The 21,994-nt window shown below is 37.7% G+C and overlaps 1 protein-coding gene across 2 annotated transcripts in view; it reads left to right on the top strand.

Annotated features, from left to right (window-relative positions):
- Positions 1-21,994, top strand: part of vps50 (VPS50 EARP/GARPII complex subunit) — a 138,848-nt gene that overhangs the window by 108,644 nt on the left and 8,210 nt on the right. For both annotated transcript variants that reach the window (XM_084739153.1, XM_084739154.1), the window contains 3 exons: positions 11,084-11,232; positions 16,204-16,300; positions 17,126-17,284. In XM_084739153.1, the coding sequence (XP_084595279.1) occupies positions 11,084-11,232; positions 16,204-16,300; positions 17,126-17,284 (405 nt within the window). The remainder of the gene's footprint in view (positions 1-11,083; positions 11,233-16,203; positions 16,301-17,125; positions 17,285-21,994) is intronic.

Here is a 21,994-nt window from a genome sequence, read left to right as displayed (position 1 = left end):
CCATGTGGCTCCTGAAACACAGAAAGCTTCTCAGACGTGTTAAGGTACTGACACAGACACATTTGGTTTGTAATGATGGCCTCCTGCCAGTATTAATAACATTATAGGCCAAGGTTTTGTCAAGTAGTATATGAGCATTAGTCAGAATCCAAAAGGATGATAAAAGAAGAAATTATTAGATCTGTTGATGTGAGTTGTATGTTTTCATTTGTTCCCTTTAATTGTAATATATAGTTGCCTTGTACAAGCACATTTCTCTTTCCTCAGCATTGGAAACATGGTGAGAACTTAAATGTAGCATTTCTTAATTGATGGTTTAAATTGTGCTGTCATTATACCAAAAAGAAAGAGAAAAAGACTTTATTAATAACAGTGAGAGTCAAACTAAATGTCTTAATAAGTGTCAAAATCGCTTTCTCACTGCATAATGTTGTCAGTGACAGAGCATTTAGATTCAGTGTGTTATTGTTAGGGTGTTCATGTCAGCACAGAAAGAGATATCACCATGAGTAGGTGCCTTTTTCTTCAGCTTTAAGTACAGTGAAGTGTAACTTAAGTCATTAAAGTGCCCCTTAGTTATATCTGTGATGGATTTATATTAACATCTCGCAAGTCAAAGGTTTGAATTACTTTAGCATTCCCAGAGCATTACTTTAAGTGCTATCCAGGGGCAGAGAGGTCTGTATTAAAAGAAATCAACAAAAGACTTGAACTGTCTGTCTGTCACTGGGAAGTTTTAGTCTCGCTTTTACTCGTCATTTAGCAAAAAAGGTCTTAAAATGGTTCATTAACTCAAGGGCCACTTCTATCTGAGCACCAGCGCCAGACAGATAATTAAAACACGGTGAACTCACAAAGAAAATAATTGTTCTCTCCCTCCAGTCCTGCTTTTTGGCCCACTGTTTTGTTACTTCAGTTCAGCTGATACTGAGTATTCAGACTCCCACATAGATATTTCCTTTTCTCTAATACAATGGGCAGAAGTAGAGTTTTTGTTCAAACCTCTGTGGTGAACTTTGATTATTTTTCATATGAAGCATTCACAGTGTAATAAAATGGTGGACATTAGCTGTTGATATGGATAGGGGAGATGCTTTGATATTTTCTTCCTTATAATTATACAAAGTCCTTAGCTACTTGAATGTATGCAAGCCTCATTAGCTGCTTTCTTAAATTTAATTACATGTTCATCTTTAAAGAGACCTGGTCTGCATATTTGCTTTCATAATTACTCATAGGTACTCATACTCATTCTTCTCTGGTTACTTGGTTAATCATCAGAATTATCTGTGGAAAAGAAAGAAAGACACAAAATATGTACATATTCATAACACACACACCATTAGCTTACAAAGCATATTACTTACAAAATAAATGAGACACTAATGACTGGTTTTACAATAGTCATGCAGTGGGTACTAGCTTTATTCATGAAATGACTGTCCTCCTCTGCTTGCATATTGCAAAGAAATGTGTAAATGGTGTTTGTAATGCAAGAGATTAAAACATATATGACAACACTGTTGCTGTTTATGCTTGAATACAGTCTGGGTAGCTGCATTGGCAAAAATATTAAGATTTTACAGTAATGTAGAAAAGTTAATCTTATGAAACAAGTATTTTTCGGTCATTACTTTTGTCTCAAACCAATAATTTGAGTTGGGGCATTTGCATTAGGTGTGGGTGTAAGTATCTTAATTACTACATTATTAGTGAACCTCCTACCAACTCTGTCCTAATTAAATAATTTACATAATTGCATAGATCACGCCCTAACTGTTAGATGAAAATACTTCACATCCGCTGTTTGAACGCTGGTCTTCTCCTGTATAGTAGATTAATTTAATGGAACTTTTTTAAAGAAAGCATATTGAATTATTCACTTATAAAGCCATTAGAGGTGATAGAATTGCAAATATGATCTATGTTTTAGAATTGAAGGAGGACATCACTGAACATTTTTCAAGCACCACTTAAGTGTAGCAGGTTTCAGTGAGCCTCCTGGCTTTTTACAGTCAGTAACTTAATTCAGCATATCTTATCAGTGGATTGCTTTCTGTTTCTCTGTACAAGTAGTGAACAAATTGTACCCTACAGCAAAGCTCGCTTGTAGGATGCCAGCCTTGTTTATTACCTGCAGGGCTTGAAATTTACTTTTTGCCTCATGTTAATTTAATTGCATGTAAGAAGTTACATGTGGGTAGTTGCTCTCCAGCACTGCTATTTTCCTATTAGACATTTGTGTGAAATTTTGTTATAATTAGTATATGAATTCTTAAATTATGGCAAAAAAAAGTGTTTTGTGAAGTGTGACCCTGACCTTTGATCACCAAAATCTCAATATTCCATCCTTGAGTCTGAGTGGACGTTTGTACCCAATTTTGGCGAAATTTCATCCAAGCATTCCTAAGACATCGTGTTTACGAGAGTTTTACTTTTATTGTGTTATTCACAATACTCTAATTGCAACACACAGTCGACAGTGTTTGAGAGTCACATGAGTCCGTGAGTGGTAATAATAAGCCTAAAGTTAGATTAAATGTTTACTGTAGTCATAGAAACAAAATGGTTCAAATAGACCTATTATGGGAATATTCTTACTTTCCATACAGTAATTTTTCTCCTGTTGTTTGCCATGGCTCACTTCACTGCTTACCCTTGATGATTCCTTTTTATCTTCATTTCTTGTGTTTTTGCAGGGGTCATTCATTGCCGCAGGTTGTCTGTCTGTGTTAAACTCAGTCAGAAGTTGATGATTATTTGCATAAGTACTCTGAGGTGAATGTCTTCACAGTGAGAAATGAAAACAAGCATATTTTCCTTCCCAGTGCCTGCCAAACTGACGTCAGGCATATAGAAAGGAAGCCGCCTCTGACTGTTTAAAAAAAAAAAGTTGTGTGATTTATGAATATCTGCTGAGTGAAGAGTGTATGTGCTCAGTCTGTGCCTCTGACTTTGAGACTGCTCTGGGAAATGCAACAAATGCAATTTGAGAGCATTTCATTGTAGAACTGTTTTACCATGCTTGGATGCACATGACATATTTTTTTTCACAGAGGAAATCATTCATATGGTTGTAATAATAAAGTCAATGCAGCGTCTCAAACTGCCAATACCAACTTTCTGTTTGTTTTGCGTACGTCTGAACTTTGATATCTTTCCTTTGTTTTTTTCCCTTATTGTGAATAGGAAGCTGTTAACAATGAATCGACCCTGTAAGGGGTTTAATGTCACTTGCTAATGTCAACTTGTCAATCTTAACATAATGAGTTTTTACTGAAGCATGATTGCAGGTGGTGTATGAAAGCTTAAATGAGTGCCTTTAAGGCAAGTACATTTTTTTTCTCAGAATGCAACCAACAATTATTTCCGTTGGATGAATTTGCCTTTTCTTTTGTTTTTTGTTTAGGTCAGTCATTTAGTTTGTGAAAGCCTAAGCTGTCTTGTTTGTTCAACATAAAAGATGTTCAGTTTACTGTGAGATAAAACAGAAAATTAGCAAATCCTCTAATTTGAGAAAGTGAAACTAGACAAATTGTGTTGTTTTATGATTTTTGCCTGAAAAATGACTGAAAAGATTGAAAGAAAGATTAATCGATCGATGTCCATCAACTATCTGATAATCTTACCATCAGTATTTCCTGTGAATTGTATTTTTTGATTTACTTGAATATTTTTATATCCCACTACAGTATACACTATAGCCACTGATAGATACTGTATACGTAGAGATTTTTATTGGTGTCAGGTGTAAGTCTGGAGGGGATCTTGCATGTGTACGTGGCCAACAGACCTGGAGCTTGTCCACAGCTAATCTCACCCATTACTGGACCCATCAGTCTTAAAGTTTTTTGTTTTTTTTTTATGTACGATCAACCTTGGAAAACCTTTTTTTATGCCTCCACGTCGATAACAGCCGTGGCCAGAGACATTATATTTTTATGTCATCCCATTCTTGTAAATGAAATATCTCAAGAACACTTTAAGGTAATTTCTTCAAACCTGGCACACATTTTCTCCTGTACTCAAAAATGAACTTTATGAAATTTTGGTGTTGAAAGGTCAACGATCACTGTGACCTCACGTTCATCCCACTTTCATGAATGAGATGTCTCGGCAATGCTAGGAGGGAATTTCTTCAAATTTGGACTTAAGATGAACTCATTAAATTTTGGTTCCGCAAAATATAGGATACTACTAGAGCTGGAGAGTAGCTACTTATGTATTACTAATTACATGTAATTAAATGACACAACAAATGAAATTTTAATCCCTTACAGTTACTGGCAAAAAATATGTAATTAAATTACAGATACTGATGAAAATGTTGGTGATTATAAAGGGGTTACATCCATTCTTTTTGTGTTGCCTGGCGGGGATCTGCTCTCTACTGAGTGACCTCTTCTAGTTAAATTAAGAATGCAATCAATTAGCCGGAAATGGTTCAGTAGTCACTCTGACAGCTGTCATTTTGTAGCAAATATTGAAAATCACCATGGAACAATGATCATCAGTCTTTGCAACAAATACACTACACTCCAGTCTGGAAAAACAGTTTCACTATTTATCTCAGTGGGACAGAAAACCTGCTGTTGAGGTTTAAACTCTTAAATATCTTCAGCAGCTGCAGGTTCTAAATCAAATGACGTATGACCTCTTCACTATAAGTCATGCTATATGGAAAGTTATTTTGCCCCTTGTATGACTTTGAAAAATCTATCACTGATGCTTAATTTGTCCAATATGGCATTCTTTTGCACGTACTTGGCAGCGCAGCCGGCACATGGAGTTGGTTTACTTTTATCTCGCTGAAGTCATTTGTCATTTTGATCGGGTGTCATCATTAAATTGGAATCATAATTGTTTGTGCAGTCGTATCTTCGAGGATGTCAAACAACCAGCAGGTTACACTGCAGTTGATTAGATTGGTTCATAATGATGACTGAAGAGCTGATATCTTTATAGATTAAGCTATTTTTAGAAGCTTGAATCATGAAGTTGAATTCTTACCTGCTATCTGACAAATCTGAGGTTTCCAGCAGCTGCTTTTTGCTGCATGTCTGCCAGCAACTGCAAAGATACACAAGTCATAGTTGTCATAGGATTGAGACAACAATTGGGCAAAGAAGTTCAGACTCTTATTTGTAAGAAATAATCTCCCTCTGCCATTTTTACATTTATTTGTAGATTACAACAGGCAGAGGCGTTCAACTTGTGTGCGAGAATTTGTATCCATTATATTAACATGCTAGATGTCTTTCTAAGTATCAGGGGTGATTTGCATGTTTATCTCCAGAAATGATTTAAATATTCTGGGTCACCAAAGGGCAACAACAGTGGGAAATTATGTTAATGCTATTCCATCAAATTATGTTTGCCATTTTGAGCATATAATGATGGTAGATCAAACAATATATACTAATAAACATGAAGTAGGCACTCAGGGCTGATACTGTATCACATTCTGGGTCTGTGTCACCCCAGACAGGTGAGAAGTTGAAAACATGGTAAGGTTGCAACAGACTGAACAACTTGTTGTTTTTGCACTCATTTTCCCACCTCAGGAGCGGAAAAGTAGATGCATAAAATCCTAAATGTCATGGATGTTTTTTTGTTTTTTGTTTTTTTACATCAGCTATTGCTTTTACCTGAAGAATCCCTGCAGAGTTATATGCAGTGGAACAGAAGTCGTATTTTTCAGACAGTCTCTCAGAAGCAGTCTTTTCCTTTTTTTTTTTTTTTTTTGCAGGAAGTGTTTATGCTGCAGGGGTGCAGTCAGTGAAAGGTCAAGCCTCATGTGGAGTGATTAAAAATAGACCAAACCAGACTTCGCTGTAATGTCAGACTAAAGCAACCAAAGTTTAATTGATTTGATTAATTCAAAGGAGAGAATATACAGCTACCAGCATGATTTTCGTAACGCAGTAATGATAGAAATCCGTGCAATGATGGGGGCATGTTATGGCATAACAACTATTTCCTAAGGCTGAAGATGGGTGTTACCTAATTTTTTAAGCTGTGTTAAAATACAAAACACTTAAAGCAGAGGTTTTCAGCATGGAAGGCAGGCCTCCCCAGGGGGGCTTCAAACAGGTTCAGAGGAGGCTCAGTGAATGGAAATGAAAAAAATATTACATTAGTTATCAAAGGGAGATCACATAAAATAGCTTAAATTTTCTTACTTCCTTTCCCAGAGACAGAAACTAATAAATGCCTTTGGACAGAACTTATTTTTATAAGTATTTAGGGTAGTCCGAAGTTATGTAAAGCAGTAATATTAGGTTATCTTATCTCAATTGTTGTGTCTATGGGATCAAATAACAGAACCTTGATCCTGTAGACACCCAGGAATTGAGCAAAACTAATCAAGTAAACTAACAGGGACTATTTTCCGAGCTTCGTCTAAGGGGAGGCCCACATGTTCAGACTGTGAAAACCTAAAGCATGGAAATTGTGTATTATAACTCCCTGCAGTGCATTTGGAGCCTGACTCGCAAATGAAGAGGTATGTCTCACACTGAAAAATCCTCTGGTTACATCTTTTTACCACCTGCGAGCACAGTATCCTCCAGCATGAGCAGATCCAAGAGGAGAAACCAGTCAGAGACGTGAATTTTAAATTCATAAACTTCCAGAAAGTGAAAAGAGCTACATTTGTGAGTGCAGGTGTATGTTTTGACCTCAGTGTAGCTCCATGTTGACTGTTGTGTTACCAAGCTGTTTTCAAGCAACAAAACATCTCTAATCTATCTGCAAAGTTTGTGTGTCTTTCAGTTGTGTTGGCATGTCAGCTGTAGTAATGCCCACCAGCCGCTGCTGCGCAAGAGTGTTTTGTTATGTTCCAAATCTTTAATCATTTAATTGAATGTGGGTCCTAATGGCCTTCCTGGATTAAGTCCATAGCCACTGCGAGTTTGTCGTGTTTATGTGTTGTGAAGTGTTTGAAATGTTGAGGACAGTCCTCCTTTTAGTGGCCCTTGCAGGGGCCGAATGGAAATTGTTTTAACTTCAGGTACTTTTTCTTTATTTGAAGGAAATTTAATTAACATTATATTGATATTGTGGAAAAAAGGAAATAGTGAACTTGACATAACTCATTTTTTATTTTGCCAACATAAGGCTGGCTTTACAGTAAGACTTTTACACAACTAAATGCAGGTTGAAAATTGCATGAAACATAATTTCCCTGCAACGTAACAGTTATTTGTAACTAGATCTACATGTTTTTATCTCACTGGATAATATCAGTTTGGATGTGTTTTGTCTTGTTTTTTTTTCTGGCACTGGCTGGCCACTTTGTTTCATCATAACTGCTTAGCATCACTTAGCGTAGGTGTAACTAAGGTAGCTGTACAAACTGCAATGTTAACAAACTTTTTCTAGCTCGTGTGTATTTGTTGACAGTGTTTTGCCAAAGCTGCAAGTCTGAATCATCCAAGAGGGAATCATCTGTTTAATTATTTTGTTCATTTTGGGAATAAGGAACCGTTGTTGAGTTGAAATCAGTCAGTTGAAATGGGTTGGAATGATACTGTATCATAGTTTGATGTTATTATCAGACACGTTATCAGTGTTTTCATTGGCTGTTGTGTGAAACTAGTTTCACAAAGTCAAGCGTTTTGCAGCTGTTGCAGATGAGATTCAGACTTCCAACTCCAACTCAACTTCCAAGTGTGTTGCAGAGGGCTTTACATCATGCAAATCAACTGTTACATAGGTTCACGAAAATTTCAACCAACTAATGTTGTGTGAAAAGTTTCACAGTGTAATCCCAGTTTGACAATCTGGATAGAAATCCTGATAAACATCTCAGAATATTATTGCTATTATCAGCGACACCGTGCCATGACATATTCACCAGCAGGTTCAGCTGTGTAAAGTTTGGATGCTGTGGTGTGGACGAGAGGTTCTGCTATGAATATTCTGCAGTCTTTTGCCAATGGACAAAAAATCAGATTACGCTTTTGGTCCCCAGCCTTTCAGTGCAGTTCTGTAATTTTGCTGCAAGTAATTCAGGCTAAGGAACAAGTGGTGATGTTGTGTATTTGTAATCACATGTAAATTCTAGTTTATAAACTTAATTAATAACCATAACAGTCATGTAATGTTATGAGTAAGTTGTTCATAACTCACTTTTTATTTAAGGCTTATAATATTTGATTTTACTCTCTGTGCTGAGGAGTATTTCATTCCATTTAATGACCTATTTTATTCATGTTTTTGATTTTTAAACAGTAACAGTGTTCATATTTGCAGAGAGTTGCTCTTGGGGGAGATAGATATTGCATCCTGCACTGGAAAGCCATTAGATTCCCTCCGCTGTATAGGAAAAGTAATATAATTCAAGTTAATCTTCTGAATGTGAGAAACTTTTATTTCAGACTGATAATGGTTTCTGCAACACTGAAGGTTTGATTGAATGCAGAGAGATAAGTTGGAGGTTCTGGAAAGGTTGCAGTTTTCACAGAGGAGGAGGCAGTGTCAGTATAGCAGGTCTGAACCATAAATTCTCAGCAGAGCTGCACACTTTGCATTTTTGTTCTGTATGCTGTTTACATATCTTATTTGACTGAGCAGACTGCTGTTAGAGGAGCGTCGGACATCATCTTAAAACTGTGAACATCGTTGCCTGTTTTACAACACCGGTTCATCTTCAAAGCAGATATTTCCTGCTTTCCTTCAAGTTTTCAGTGAAGATACACTAATAACATGAGGGCTTGTTGTCACATGTTTTGATGTTTTATAATTTTTTCCTGTCATTTTTTTTCAGATGTCACCATTTGCTTTGATTTATACTCTCTCTTATTCTAAAATAGCTCGTCTGCACTGGGTGCAGTCTCAGTAATAAAAGCAGTCCACTGGTCATGTGGAACAATGGTGCTCATACACAATACTACCATAATCCTGATTGCACAGGAGTGTGGTGTGAAAGTGGATGATGTGGTCCAGCATTAATAACTCTCATTCGTTCGTTCATTCTGCAGCTGCACAGCTCTACATGCCAGTGTGATACATCACCCAGACACGCCTTATAGAAAATAATGTGATCTGCCCTACTGTATGGAAACCCAATGGCTGTGTATGCAGATACAGATTATTGTGATTGATGGGAGGGGATTCAGGTTGAAATCGTTCTTTTTCTGTTTCAATTGTTTTTCAAATGAAGGGATAAAGGGGTGCTGGATGGAGAGGTGTGGTGGAATATATCAAAAGGAAGATAAATGCTCGCTGTTGAGGAGTGTTTGGTCAGCAGAATTTGAGAGTGTGTGTGCTTTGGATGTAACTCAGTTCCACAAGGGTGATTGAATTTCAGATTATGCTTACCTACCAGCAAACATCTACATTTTGTCTTCATTTTGCAAGTGAAATATTTGTTATGTCAGGTTAACTGTTGAAGTAACAGTAGGACAGTGTTCCTCCACAGCAGTTTATGATTAACACTGATAGTTGTTATTTCTCAGCTTTTTATCCAATGCTACCTCTGTTCCCTGGTTACTGTACGTCTCTGTGCTGCTTCCAATGGCAGTAATAGCCTAAGTAGACTTTCAAGAAAGTGTAAAAGGATTCTGAGCACCCCATGTAATAAGGTATTAAAGGTGTATCATTTTTCCTCTCACTTTTCCCCTATCGCGCTGAGCAAGTGTGAGATTGGGCGTGCTGTGGCCAAAACGTCAGGGCCATTTTCCGGGTGTGTATGGCCACAGATTAGAGCAGCCATACATCACGTTCGACGACCGCGTACCCCTGTGGGTGAAAACAAGCACTGTAAAACTAATAGCACCATGTGTAAAAGCTGCTGTGCACATCAGATGACGAAAAAAAAACAGTTTACAGTTTTCTTCATTTTCCCCAAAGAGCAAAGGACGGTAAAAGAAGAGATCTGTTGCTTTAGGCGTTCCCTTCATCACAAGTTAGTTAATGATATTATTGAATAAATGACGTGTGAGCCAATTGTGCCTGTAGATCAGAATAAATGAGAAAAGAGTCTTTTAGAATTTTTACTGTGAAAAAATGTGGTCCTACCATAAAACATCTGCTTTTAGATGCTGTCCACTTGAAAAACTGCCAGGAGCAGACTGAGGTGACCTGCCTTCTAATAGTGACTCTTGTGAACAGCACATATAGGAAGTGGGAGCTAAAACCGACCTATTTTCTACTTCTGCTCTACTTTGTGTAAACAGTCACCATATTGGCCACAAACAGCTATTAAAATAGAGACGGCGGCTCAGTGTCACCACAGATTTAATTAGTTTACAGAAAAGACAGGTTACTAAAACAGCAAAATAAAATATCATGACAACATAAAAGTGACAGGAGTCTGTAAAACATTATACAGAGATTCAGTCAGGTTGTTGTGTATGTTAGGTTTTATTTCTATATTTTTTTTTTTTTCCATATAATGATGCAGATTATTGATTGGCAACGACATAACATAATTGTTTGCCTGACTGGCCATAGGAGTTGGGCTCCTAATAGCATAAAATCAATAACGTATTCTTATTTTAGGATATTAAATTGGCAAGACCTTAGAATTTGTATTTACCACTAGAGAACAGACTGTAGATGCTGATCAGACAGATGGAGATTTTAGCCAACAAGTCATTTGGCAGAGAGGCTTATATGTAATTAGTTTTAGAGCTCTAATATGTAACATATCTGCATTAAAATATCTCAAAATGCTAGAAATATGTTATATATTTTAGTGAGTTGTATACTTTTCTTATCACAAATATTTCCAACAATGCTCAAACCTAGAGAAATCTGTAGTTTATTCAAGGTAACAATGTGTTTCACTGATAGCCACTAGTTGCTACTTCTGTGAAAACTATTGTTTGCTGTGCTAGTTACTTTATGTAAATACTTACACAGACACAGTCCTTTTGACAGAAACAGAAACCTTTCTTGCAAAATGAATATTAGTGTGAAGGTCTTCATTACATTAGTTTTTCCTCTATTATTCATATCAAGCATATCTAGCTACAAGATGAGTTACAAAGTGTCTCTGAACACTGAAAAGGCAAGAATATACTGACTATACATATATATAACATATAACTTTCCTGTCGACGTGTGTGTCTTCCAGGAGGCAGTGGGTGAGAATGCAGGAGTCCATGGCCCAGCAGAGGACAGGAAGGAGAAGGTGCCCAGCCCCCATCTCAGCCAAATGGTGGTCCTCACTAACGGTGGGACTCTCTATGGGCTAGCACAGAGGGTGGTGGCCACTGAGTCTCTGTAAGTACTATTTACACAACTATTTAAAAAAATATTTATTATGTAAACATATACTATTCAAGCATTCTGTTTGTATTTACGTTTTACTTGGCGTCCCAACTTTCTGTGAATGAGGGTTGTACTAATCAGGCGAGCAGTGTTATGAGACAGCACATAGCACTATTGATCTCTCTTCTTCTGGGGGGAAAAGGTTATGACAGCAGGGTTTGTTTCACGTCGTCACTTGTGTGTCCTGGCAGTGTGATGTAACTTGGCAGTTATGTTCATCAAAGCATTTTCTCTGATCAAGTTAAGGAGCCGGTTCTGGCTCACTGCCTCGCCTCAAGGTGCTCCTAATTTCATCAGGCAGTGTTACACAGCACAGCCATTAAAGGTCTAAACCACCTGCAGTGCACGTGTTTGTGTGTGTCATTGTTGTTGTTGTCAACATTCACATCAGTAAAGCTTGTTAAATTGAAAAAAAGATAATTGAAAGAGAAAGACAGATGAAAAAACTTATTTTTAAATATAATTTCTTGCTCTGCGTGTGTAGCTATTCCCTTCCTCTAACATTGTCTGTTACAAACATACATAATTAGGTCATCAGTGCTGACAACTCCTGGACTGTGAGAAGTCTGCAGTGTACGAGTGCTTCATAATGAAAGACTGTGAACCAAGAGCCCGGATGACACTGCTGTAAAGATGCTGAATAGGCTTACACTCTCTCACATTAAGTTTTTCATGTATTGAGGCGGGCAACAAGCTCAGAAGAATAATGAAAGTAAAAGAGTTAAAGTGCAGAGGTGAAGATATTTCTTGGGTAAAGTTTGAAAGGAAAAGATTCCCGGGGGTGAAAGGAAACAGATTTTATTCTGGGCATAACCGCATGAAGAGTTTTCTGTCTGGAAAGGTGTTATCAGAAAAGGCAGCTAACCCCAGTCTGTACTGTGAGAACCTCTGACGTCTTCATGCCATTTTAAATATCATCTTGGGGAGAAAAAAAAGCAAAGATAAGCTCTGTCAGGTTCCCCCTTTTGCTCCTTTTCACCTCTCGAGTTGTTGTTCAGTGTCTTATTTATACAAGTGTGATCAGATAAGTGTGACCTGCAGGATGTGCTTTTCATCCTCCACACTTCACCATGTTGCCGGGGTAAAGACAAGCTGTTCCAGCTAAGCTTAATGTGATTTTCTCTGCTCTACAAAAAGAATAAACATCCATTGGGTTCATTTGCGGGATGCTGGCTGTGTTTGATGCAGTGTTTCAGATTTACCAGTCAGCTCTATTAATATTCATTTTGGCTTTTAATATAAAGATTTCTGTTGGGGTTGCCAGTATTCGCTGCCGTGCAGCATCCTTACAGATGGTCCGTTTGTGGAGCGTCAGTATAGCTGGCTCTTCAAGTGAAATATCTTAATTATTGGACAAAACAGCCATGCAGAATTGGAAACTGCATATACCTTACCTAATTTAAGAGGAGAAAAATGTTTAAAAAACAAAAACAAAAAGGTTCTGACTTTTTCTTTTTCTAGTCATAAAAAGTGAACATAGAAATGTGGAGAAAGCAAGCTTTTGCTGATTCGTTGAAACTTTTACTTATATTTTATAAATCACATATCCCACCCTTTTAATACTGAACATTCATATCCATTTTCTAATTTAAATAAAAAGTGAACATAAAATATTAATTAAAATTTCGTATGTTTTGGCCAATATTCACATTTTGCAAATATGTTGGTATCGGTGCTTATGCAAACAAAAAACATATTTTTGTTAATGCTGTGTGAAAAAGATGGTCAGACTGTAATCAAAACTAACAATAAAACTAGAATGCCATGCATTGAATATATTTCTCTCATTGTTGTTGTCGTGTTGCAAAGTCTGAATGGGATTTACATTTAATTCAGAGGTCTAGTAACTGAAGTATCCAATAATTTTCTGATGTTTGTTCAAAAATCCTGTCACTCAGGTTGTTTTTCAGGAACATGAAGATAGATGTTCAGAGTGACAGCGTTGTTTTCTGTCCCATTGGTATTGTTGTTCACTTGGGTGCTGAGTGAGTTCAAACCAAAACTGGGGCAGCACAGAATGTGGTAACGCTCATAGAGTGTAAGTCCTGGTCTTGTTGTTTTCTTCTCATAAACTGCTCTTTCATAATTAGTTGTGTTGTTGTCAGACCTGGAATTTCATTCATTAAGTGTCAAGGCCACTTTGGCCTTTGGTGTTGTCTATTTCTTCAGGTCATTTTTTTTTCAACAAAAGGCATCCGATATACCTAAATAGCCAGTCAGCCAAACCCCAAACCTTGCTTGTCTTAGCCCTGTTGTCTCCTGTCTTACTGCTGCAGCTAGAAAAGCTTGGCTAACAATCAAAAGGGTTTGACAACACATCTGTTCCTCTTGTTTTTGTATGATGGGCAGCTCAGGCGATCCAGAGAGCAGCCGGCCCAGCAGGATTTCTCCTGGTGCTCCTGATAGCCAGTCTGCTTTCTTGTTTTATTCATTTGCTGATTTATCAGACTTTCCTAGACTTTCCTAGACTTTTGTCTTAGTCAAACCTCTCTTCTCAGAAGTTCACTTAAGTTGACAGCTTTGCACCATTGGCACGTCGGGATGACTTCGATCACGTCTCCTGGTAGGCCAGATTTGTGTCAAACTATTGATAGAAATAGCCCAGTTTTCCATCTCAAACTCAAACCCACCATAGGTTATGTGGGCAGCATGATGATGCCCAATAAGAATTGAGAATCTCAACAAAAGACACTGATTTCTAAAAACTGTACTGACAGGAAACAGCAAAATCAGCTGTGGTAGTGCAGGTGGGGCATCAAGGCTGCTATGGCTGCAGGGCATATCATTTTTTGAGGGACAAAGCGCCAAACTGAGGTGGCATGGCAGCCATGGCTGTCCTGACCCATGAACTTCCTGCCCTAGCTGTTTTTGACTCGAACCTGCTCCCTTGGCTTTTATTTAACGGTCGTACGGTAACTTATCAGAGCCACTGATCACTCGAGTCACAAGGTCTTTAGTCAGAGCTGGATTCATTGTGGGATTGAGGTATTAGATCTTTCTGTTATTGATTTGTGGCCCTCTCTTTATTTCTTTGCTGTTTTGCTTAGCCTATTTTTCAAAGATATTTGAAACACATTCATTATAAAAACTGCTCCCTGACTTCTTGGACATACAGTTTGCCTTGTGAGGTGAGACTTTAAGATTAGAACCTCAGAAGTAGTTTTGACTGTGAACAGTTTCAAGTACAACATGACTGCAAATTGAAATGATCTGGGGGGCAAAAATTAGATTGCTGTGACAGTGGAAAATGATGCAGTTCTATTTAATGGTGCACTTTTTGGACAAGTGCAACATTTGCAATTCATAGAAAATGCTCAGAGGGTAACACTTGTAGAATAATGTCTTCAGGATGTGCAGATGAGTGTTTGCACCCTAGTCACACTATCAAATTAACACAATTAACATCATGTGTTTTCTCTTTTCTGTCAAGTCTGTTAGTGTTCTTGAGCTGCTCTGTTATAAAGATTCAAAGTGATGTTTTGTGAAAAGACCATATCTCATTATCAGTTGCTTCAGTTCAGGTCCTCAAACCAAAATTCAATCAAAAGTAATATCAGCTTTAATTAATAGATCTGCCACTCTTGAATAATACAAAACAAAGGCATAGTAATTTTCCTAGTTAGCTTTGTTTATTACCCTTTTGGAAATTCCCCTCTTTGTGGCAGCTGTGAGACAAATATAACCACAACAGACATAAACATCACAGTTTAAAGCTGCAGTAGGTAGAAAGCCTGAGAACAGTTGATTTTTGAGTCTCATCTGACTTAGATTTCATCCTGAGTCCTGAGCCCCACCCATTAGACGAGCAGCACGGCCTTCATGAGCGCAAGCAACAGTTTACAATCGTGAGTGAGCACAGACTGACAAGACATCAGCTGTGTGTAATCAAACAGACACCTGACAGTAAAAACACGGACAGAGGAGAGAAACTACATTTAAAAACATAAAGATTCAGTGTGAAGATACAGAAATACTGAGAGTTGAACATAAAGAGACTTTTGAAAACGTCTTCCACTCTGCTCTCCTGCACACATGAGCTCAGTATCACAACAATCGCTTGTTGGAGGGGGACAGAAAGGAGGCTCGCCACGACGTGACTGGAGGCGAGTTGGGCTCATGGTTCATGTTGGGCACGGCTCTCCACAATATAAGCGGTCATGAAAATGCAACACAGTTTGACTCGCGGGGTCAAAAATGTCAGTACAAAAGCACGGTGCCTAATTGTTAACAAGAAAACATGAAGATAAATCCACTTTTTAATCCCAAGAGTTTACAAAACAAACTCTCAGCTCTCGTCTGACCAGTCAGCACATCCACAGTTGTTTCGTGAATCGTTGCTGCAGAGGGGCTGCGAGGCAGGAGTAAAAATACATTTTTCATCTCAAAAGTTTCAAACACAAATGCTGAGCTCTCATCTGGCCGGTCCACAGCCCCATGATTTCTTCATTGTTGCTGCAGAAGTTTGAAGCAGTAGTGAAGATAAATCCTCTTGAAACATACGCTCCTCTCCTGCCAGTGAAGTAGCTGGCATTACAGCAACTCCAGTGTCTCTTTATTATAATGCCGCTTTATAGCGACTTTTCCTGCAGTAGTTTCCGTCACTGATTCAGGGTCATACTGCAGGAACGTGTATACGCAGCTGTACTAGTAGGAGGAGTCCCCCAGGTACTAAAAAACCTGTTATTGGTTTAAGTCTACTGTCACGGGCCAGATTCTACATCCATCGTTAGCCCACTAGTTACATCTTAAGGCTAATGGTAGCAGTGTGCTAGCTAGCTAATTGTCATCAATCATTAGCTAGCTAGTTAAGTACAACAAAATGAAAGTGACACACATCTGTCTTTGTAATGTGCCACACCAGACCTTATTATCCCACCACTTTGCTGTATTAAATAGATGTTTCTGTTTGTTTGTTTTTCTCAGCGTGTTTCTGGCTGAACAGTTTGAATCCCTCCAGTCCCACCTGGACACAATGATGCCAGCAGCCAAGAAACCCTTCCTGCAACAGTTTTATTCCCAGGTATACTTGCACCTTCTCTCAGAAGTCTGTACAGTAACTGTTAATCATGTCTTCATTGTCAGCCACAGTTTTAGCAAACATCTCACTACAGTGGAAGCAATTAATTTTAATGTGTTATACAGGAATCACCATTAATAATTGGTTTATTTATATGAAAAAAAAAACAAAAACAAATACTGTCCAAATGAGTCATTTACTTGTAAGCTTTTCATATGCTTGTGAGGCTTGGATGGTGTAAGAATTGTAATACTAACAAACAGACAGCATTCATCAATTTTAATTGAATATGATGAATAATAATTGTATGATACTCAACTCATTGAGCATTAATAAATCATACTGTATCATATAGACAGTATCTTTTGTTTGAAGTGCTCTGAAAAACATATTCTAGTTGTATTCACTCCTTTATTGGTAACCCTCACCATGCCTTTAAAAACTTCTTTCTCCTTAGAGGCAAACGAGTATGTAACTGCAACCCAGCAATCAGTCCTGTTTTCAATCAACAAAGAAGAAAATTGTCTGTCACTCATAACCACAGAGGCCGCTCTTTGCACGTCTTTTGATTTTTTTGTCCTCTTGACATTTGAAGTGTTCAGGTACACAGACAGGTCTGTTTTCCCCCAAACATCAAATGAATGTCACGTCCTATAATTTCAGTCTTGGAAATACTGTGCAATTGCTGACGTTATGTTACCTGCACATCATGTTCGTCTTAGAGGAGACCTTGACTTCTTGTTTGCCTCGTTGCTGTTTACTGCTTACATAACGTTCAAAAACATGTTGTGTATAACACGTATACATTCTCATTTTGTTTCGTCTCAGACGGTGTCTACAGCCAGTGAACTTCGAAAACCAATATACTGGATTGTTGCAGCCAAGGCCATCGACTATGAACAAATGTTGCTCCTGATGGCCGGAGTGAAATGGGACATCAGGGAGATAATGTCACAACATAATGTTTATGTGGACGTCCTCTTAAAGGTAAAGCTGCATACGAAACACATATGACTGTTGATGTAACATGTGATGTGCCATATGGTTTACTGGTTTGTGAATAGAGATAGAGACAGTGACTTGGCACTCTTCTGATCTTAAAATGATGGGAATGGAATCATTAACTCTTTCCTTGCCAGTGTTTTTTAATAAAGATGCCAGCCAGCGCCAGCATTTTTGACAAGATTGACTGATTTTCAACACCCATGGAATATTCAGTTCTATGAGTATGTTAACATGGAATATATCAAAAGAAAGAGCAGATCTTTTACTTTTAGATACAAAACCCTCATGTTCTAGCTTCATTCATTCTGTTTCTATAAGCACTAAAATATAAGCATATATATAACATATATAAATATATAAGCTTTTTTCAGACAAAAAAATGGAGCAAATGCATGTGAAAGAAACATTTTTAAGCAAAAATATCAACTTCATATTTCTATTTTTGTTTTTATATCACTTCATATTACTTGTGTGACATCACTGTCACCAGTGTGGTTAACATCAGGCCTGAAACACGAGAGGCCTAAAAGTCTGGAGCGCTTTTAACAAGCATTTAGTACATTTCTTTTTCACCACAAGGTGGCAGCAGAATAAGATGTAAGCACAGCACTGACATATGATCACATTTTTAAAGGTTTATGGCTGATGTGTGTAGCAAACAGTGGCTTATTTACAGTATAGGTGGGAGAAACACTTGATTCTTGGATGCATCGCGATGTGGATTCTGAATCGATTCACAAATGTCAAATCGATTTTCTAAATGTCACTTAACATGAAGTTGATGGAGCGAGAAGGGCAGAAATCAGCTTCGGGGGCAGTGCATCACCCGGACAATCTACAGCGCTCACTTGCTAGAGTTATGAGCAGTTAACAGGCAGAGATGTACTTCATCTTCTCAGAAGCCAGCGGTTGCAATCATCTTTTGATTTAGTATCTGAATAATTGAATTTGCAAGACAAACGTGAAGACTTTTTACCATCACCCAGAGACGTTAAAACGTTCACAGAGTGACACACACCACGGCATTATACAACTTCAGCCAACTCTGTGATGAATGAAATAACTCTCTGCACAGAGAGACTGCTCTCTACTGCTGGAGAGCACCACACACAGCCTCCCCCTCATTTTTTTTATTGTCATACAGACAGGCATTAATTAATGCACTTTTTTAATGCAACTTTTTTTTTAAATAAAAAGGCTGCAGACCATTTAATTGCCAGGTTTTTCAATTACACAGTCGTTACATGGCATAGAGTATGTAGTCCATTTTTTCCCCTATTTTCTGTATTGGAAGGAAAAGGAAAAGGTCAGTTTTCCAGTACAGTGTATTTTATTGACAATTGCAATCCATTCATCCTTTGATTTTGCCTGCAGCCACTTCATGTGATGCCTTTCTTTTTTGCAAGCAAAATAACTTTATATATGTCATCATGGGCCATGAGTTTGACCAGGATTTTGCCCAAGTAAGAGAGTGAGTGTGAAAAAAAGCAGTTTCTTATTTCTTTCTTATTTCTTTCGAACTATATGAAAATGGTCTGCTACTGATTTGTCGTCATCAACTCTTGAAGGAAATATCTGTGGCTTTAATAGTTGCATGCTCCACTTTGTTTACCAGGTATGTAAACAAGCCAACTTATGTACAGTCAGGAAACACTGGACACAAGGTTGATGAGGACGCTGAGAGTGAACTGAAACAGTAATTTTTCTGCCCTGAATACCAAAACAATGAGCTGAGATGCTCTTTAAAAAGTCCTGTAAAGCTGAGAAAAACCGCAGAATCTGTTCATAATTATCTGTGGATTTGTTACTACAAGCAACACCTTTCATATTAAATGTAGTAATTTTATGTTTTGTTAATGTAAAGATATTATTAGTGCAGCATTAAAGTTTTCAAGCGCTTTTAATCCTAATTTGTGCTGCATTAATCGTCTGTTTAAAAAAATGATGGAGACCTCACTGGAACAGCTTTTTACTTTTCATAGAGAGATAATATGCAAATACCTCCTCATTAAAAATGTAGCCTTATTTAAGCCACTAACACTCTTTGTCAGTATAAAGATAATAAATAAATAATGATATCAAGAAAACTTAATTAAAATCCTTTTTGCCGTTTTAGTTTATTTTATATTCAGGGAAAGTTCAGAAATATCTCAATCTTGTGTTTTTTCTCCTGAAACAAATACTCAGTACTCAGTTTCATGCAATATCCACAGTAAATAAGGAGAAAACACAAAAGGTACCTGTAATAGGTTTGTTTTTAGTGTTTTGTTGTACTTGTGTTCCATTTACATGAAGTATTAACCTTTATTCCACTTAAAGTCAGGAAATTTTAAGTTCTTTGTTGCCGCTCTCGAGTTTAAATTCATTCGGGAATCTTTAATATCAATTATTTGGGACGGGATGAATAATTTAGTACATGAGTGAGATGTTGAGAGTTGAATGCAGATCTCCCCTGAGGTTTCAGCTTTGTTAAAAAGACATTCGAGCCCATCGGTCACAGATATGTTTTTGGAACTGGAAGGTTCCCACTAAATGTGTGTCTTTATGCATGCTGGCCACTTATCACATTATAAATTGTGCATGGGGTTGAAGGACACATGGGACTAGACAGAGACAGAGAGGTCTGAAGGGCTTCCTGTGGTGTGGAATCCTGAACAGACTGGCACCAAAGCAAGACAAATCCCCATATATGCATAGGCATGCCTTAGAAAGCTGACGATTTAATCACATTTTATACCACAGATGCTGTTGAACTAGGTAAATTTAAAGGGATAGTTTGGATTATTTAATGTGGAGTTGAATGAGGTAATTAGCTACAGTAGATAGTGGCCAACATGTGCCCAGTTTGGAGAAGCTAGGAGGAGTAACTGTGTGGAAGCCAAGCACTGTGCTGCTGTGGACAGGGTCAGCAGCAAAACATATTTTATACACTTAAAAAAGGCCTTCCTAAAAAATCAGTTTAAGTGCACACTATACTTTTCTGCTTTATCTTGTCAGTATAGCCTTCATACACATATATACCATATGTATACACAGGTCCTGACAGCTTTGCAGTTAAGTCTTACTAATTAAGTTCATTAGATAAATTGCCTCAGGGGAAAATCTCTCTCTCTCTCTCAGCGGCCACATTTGAATGCCGAACAGTGTCAGACCAGTCCAGCGGATGGACTGACATGATGCGTATTACAACTAGCATGTACTTTCCCCCATCAAGCACTAATAGCCTTCTCTACCAACTTGTCAGACACTCATCATAATACATATGGATTGTGTTATGTGCGTTGACTGAAAAGAGTGTGCTCCATTTTGTTGTACAGCACCACACTGGAGAATATTTTATTCATGAATTCAGGTTGATCACGAGCATTCAACAATGGCATTGATTTGCATATAAAGTGGCAGAGAAATGCAGCAGCCTCAGAATGACTTCATTGACAAAATGCTCAAGTCAGAAACCATTGTGGGCGTGTTTGTGAATGAATACCATTTCATTCTAGGGTGCAAAATTAATGGTAGTTGTGTGTGCCTTAAAATTCAGGTTCATTTTTTAATAAGACGCGGTTTGAATTAAAGCCATCAGACATATATTTGCAAACACAAACTAGACAACCACATCTCCTGAGACACATCTGTCATGTTTATGCACAGTCCTTATGTACTCCAATTTGTTCCATATAAATAGCAATAAGATAATATCATAATTGTATAATTTCATCCATAATTGAACAGAGTGCATTGAGTGCACTGGCAGAACTGAAATGCCTTTGTGTTTTTGTGGCTACAAACATGTAGCTGTGGGCCTTCTGTGACCAAGACTACACAGTACATCTCTATGTCTTGGAGCCTGCATCTTAGTGTGGGATATTTCCTCTTTATTATTTGGTTTAAAGGGCGATTTCTTTTTTTTTTTTAGGTTTTTATATCTTCTTCTAGCTTCCCAGTAGTGTTCCTTATGTTTTAAAATCAACACAGTCAAATTTTGGTTGGAGTACACGTGTCCTAAAATCAAAATGCTATTTTCCCAAGTCATTCTAAAAATGTTTTTCAACGTTGTCTGGTGTGGGATTCTGATGAGGAGGGAGAGACGATGTCTGAAAAGTTCATCATAGTTTATGATAAAGCATTGCAGTGGCAGACGTTTCATAGAGGAAATGAGCAAAGACTATAACACAGATCTGTCAGTTTGTCTTTGTCAACAGAGACTCTAGTCTACAGTGTTCATACTTGACAGATGAACCACAAAACTGTACAGTAACATAAGGATTCATGATGAAAAATGTTTTTATATCGCCAACACACGCACAAGTTTCCTCTCTTCCTCTTGATTTCTCTCTGCTGCAAGTCTGCAACTCACCCTCATGTTTTTTAATCAATTTATTATTTTTATAATACAATACCACTCATTACTTGGGTTCTTTTTTATGCTTTGGCGTGGAAAATGTGTAAGAAATAAATGGGATATGTTCTAAGGAGATGCTGCAACCAGTGTCATCGGTTTTCTCAAGCATGTATTTAAAGATTTAATTTAGTAGACCCCAAAGGCAGCCTAAGGGGTGTCTGTAATTGCTGAAAAGTTAATAAGTCCAGCTGTGATGTTAACAAACCTGAATACAGTATTCATCAGAAACAAATGATTTGTTGTAATGCATGATTTGTGGATGTCTGTTCAGTAGATCAGGATGTTGAGTCCAG

This window comes from Lutjanus erythropterus, chromosome 16, assembly GCF_056507025.1.
Source record: "Lutjanus erythropterus isolate fLutEry1 chromosome 16, fLutEry1.hap2, whole genome shotgun sequence".
Classification (NCBI taxonomy): Eukaryota; Metazoa; Chordata; class Actinopteri; order Lutjaniformes; family Lutjanidae; genus Lutjanus; species Lutjanus erythropterus.
Note: the sequence above shows the minus strand (reverse complement) of the source record. Positions and strands in the feature narration are given on the sequence as shown.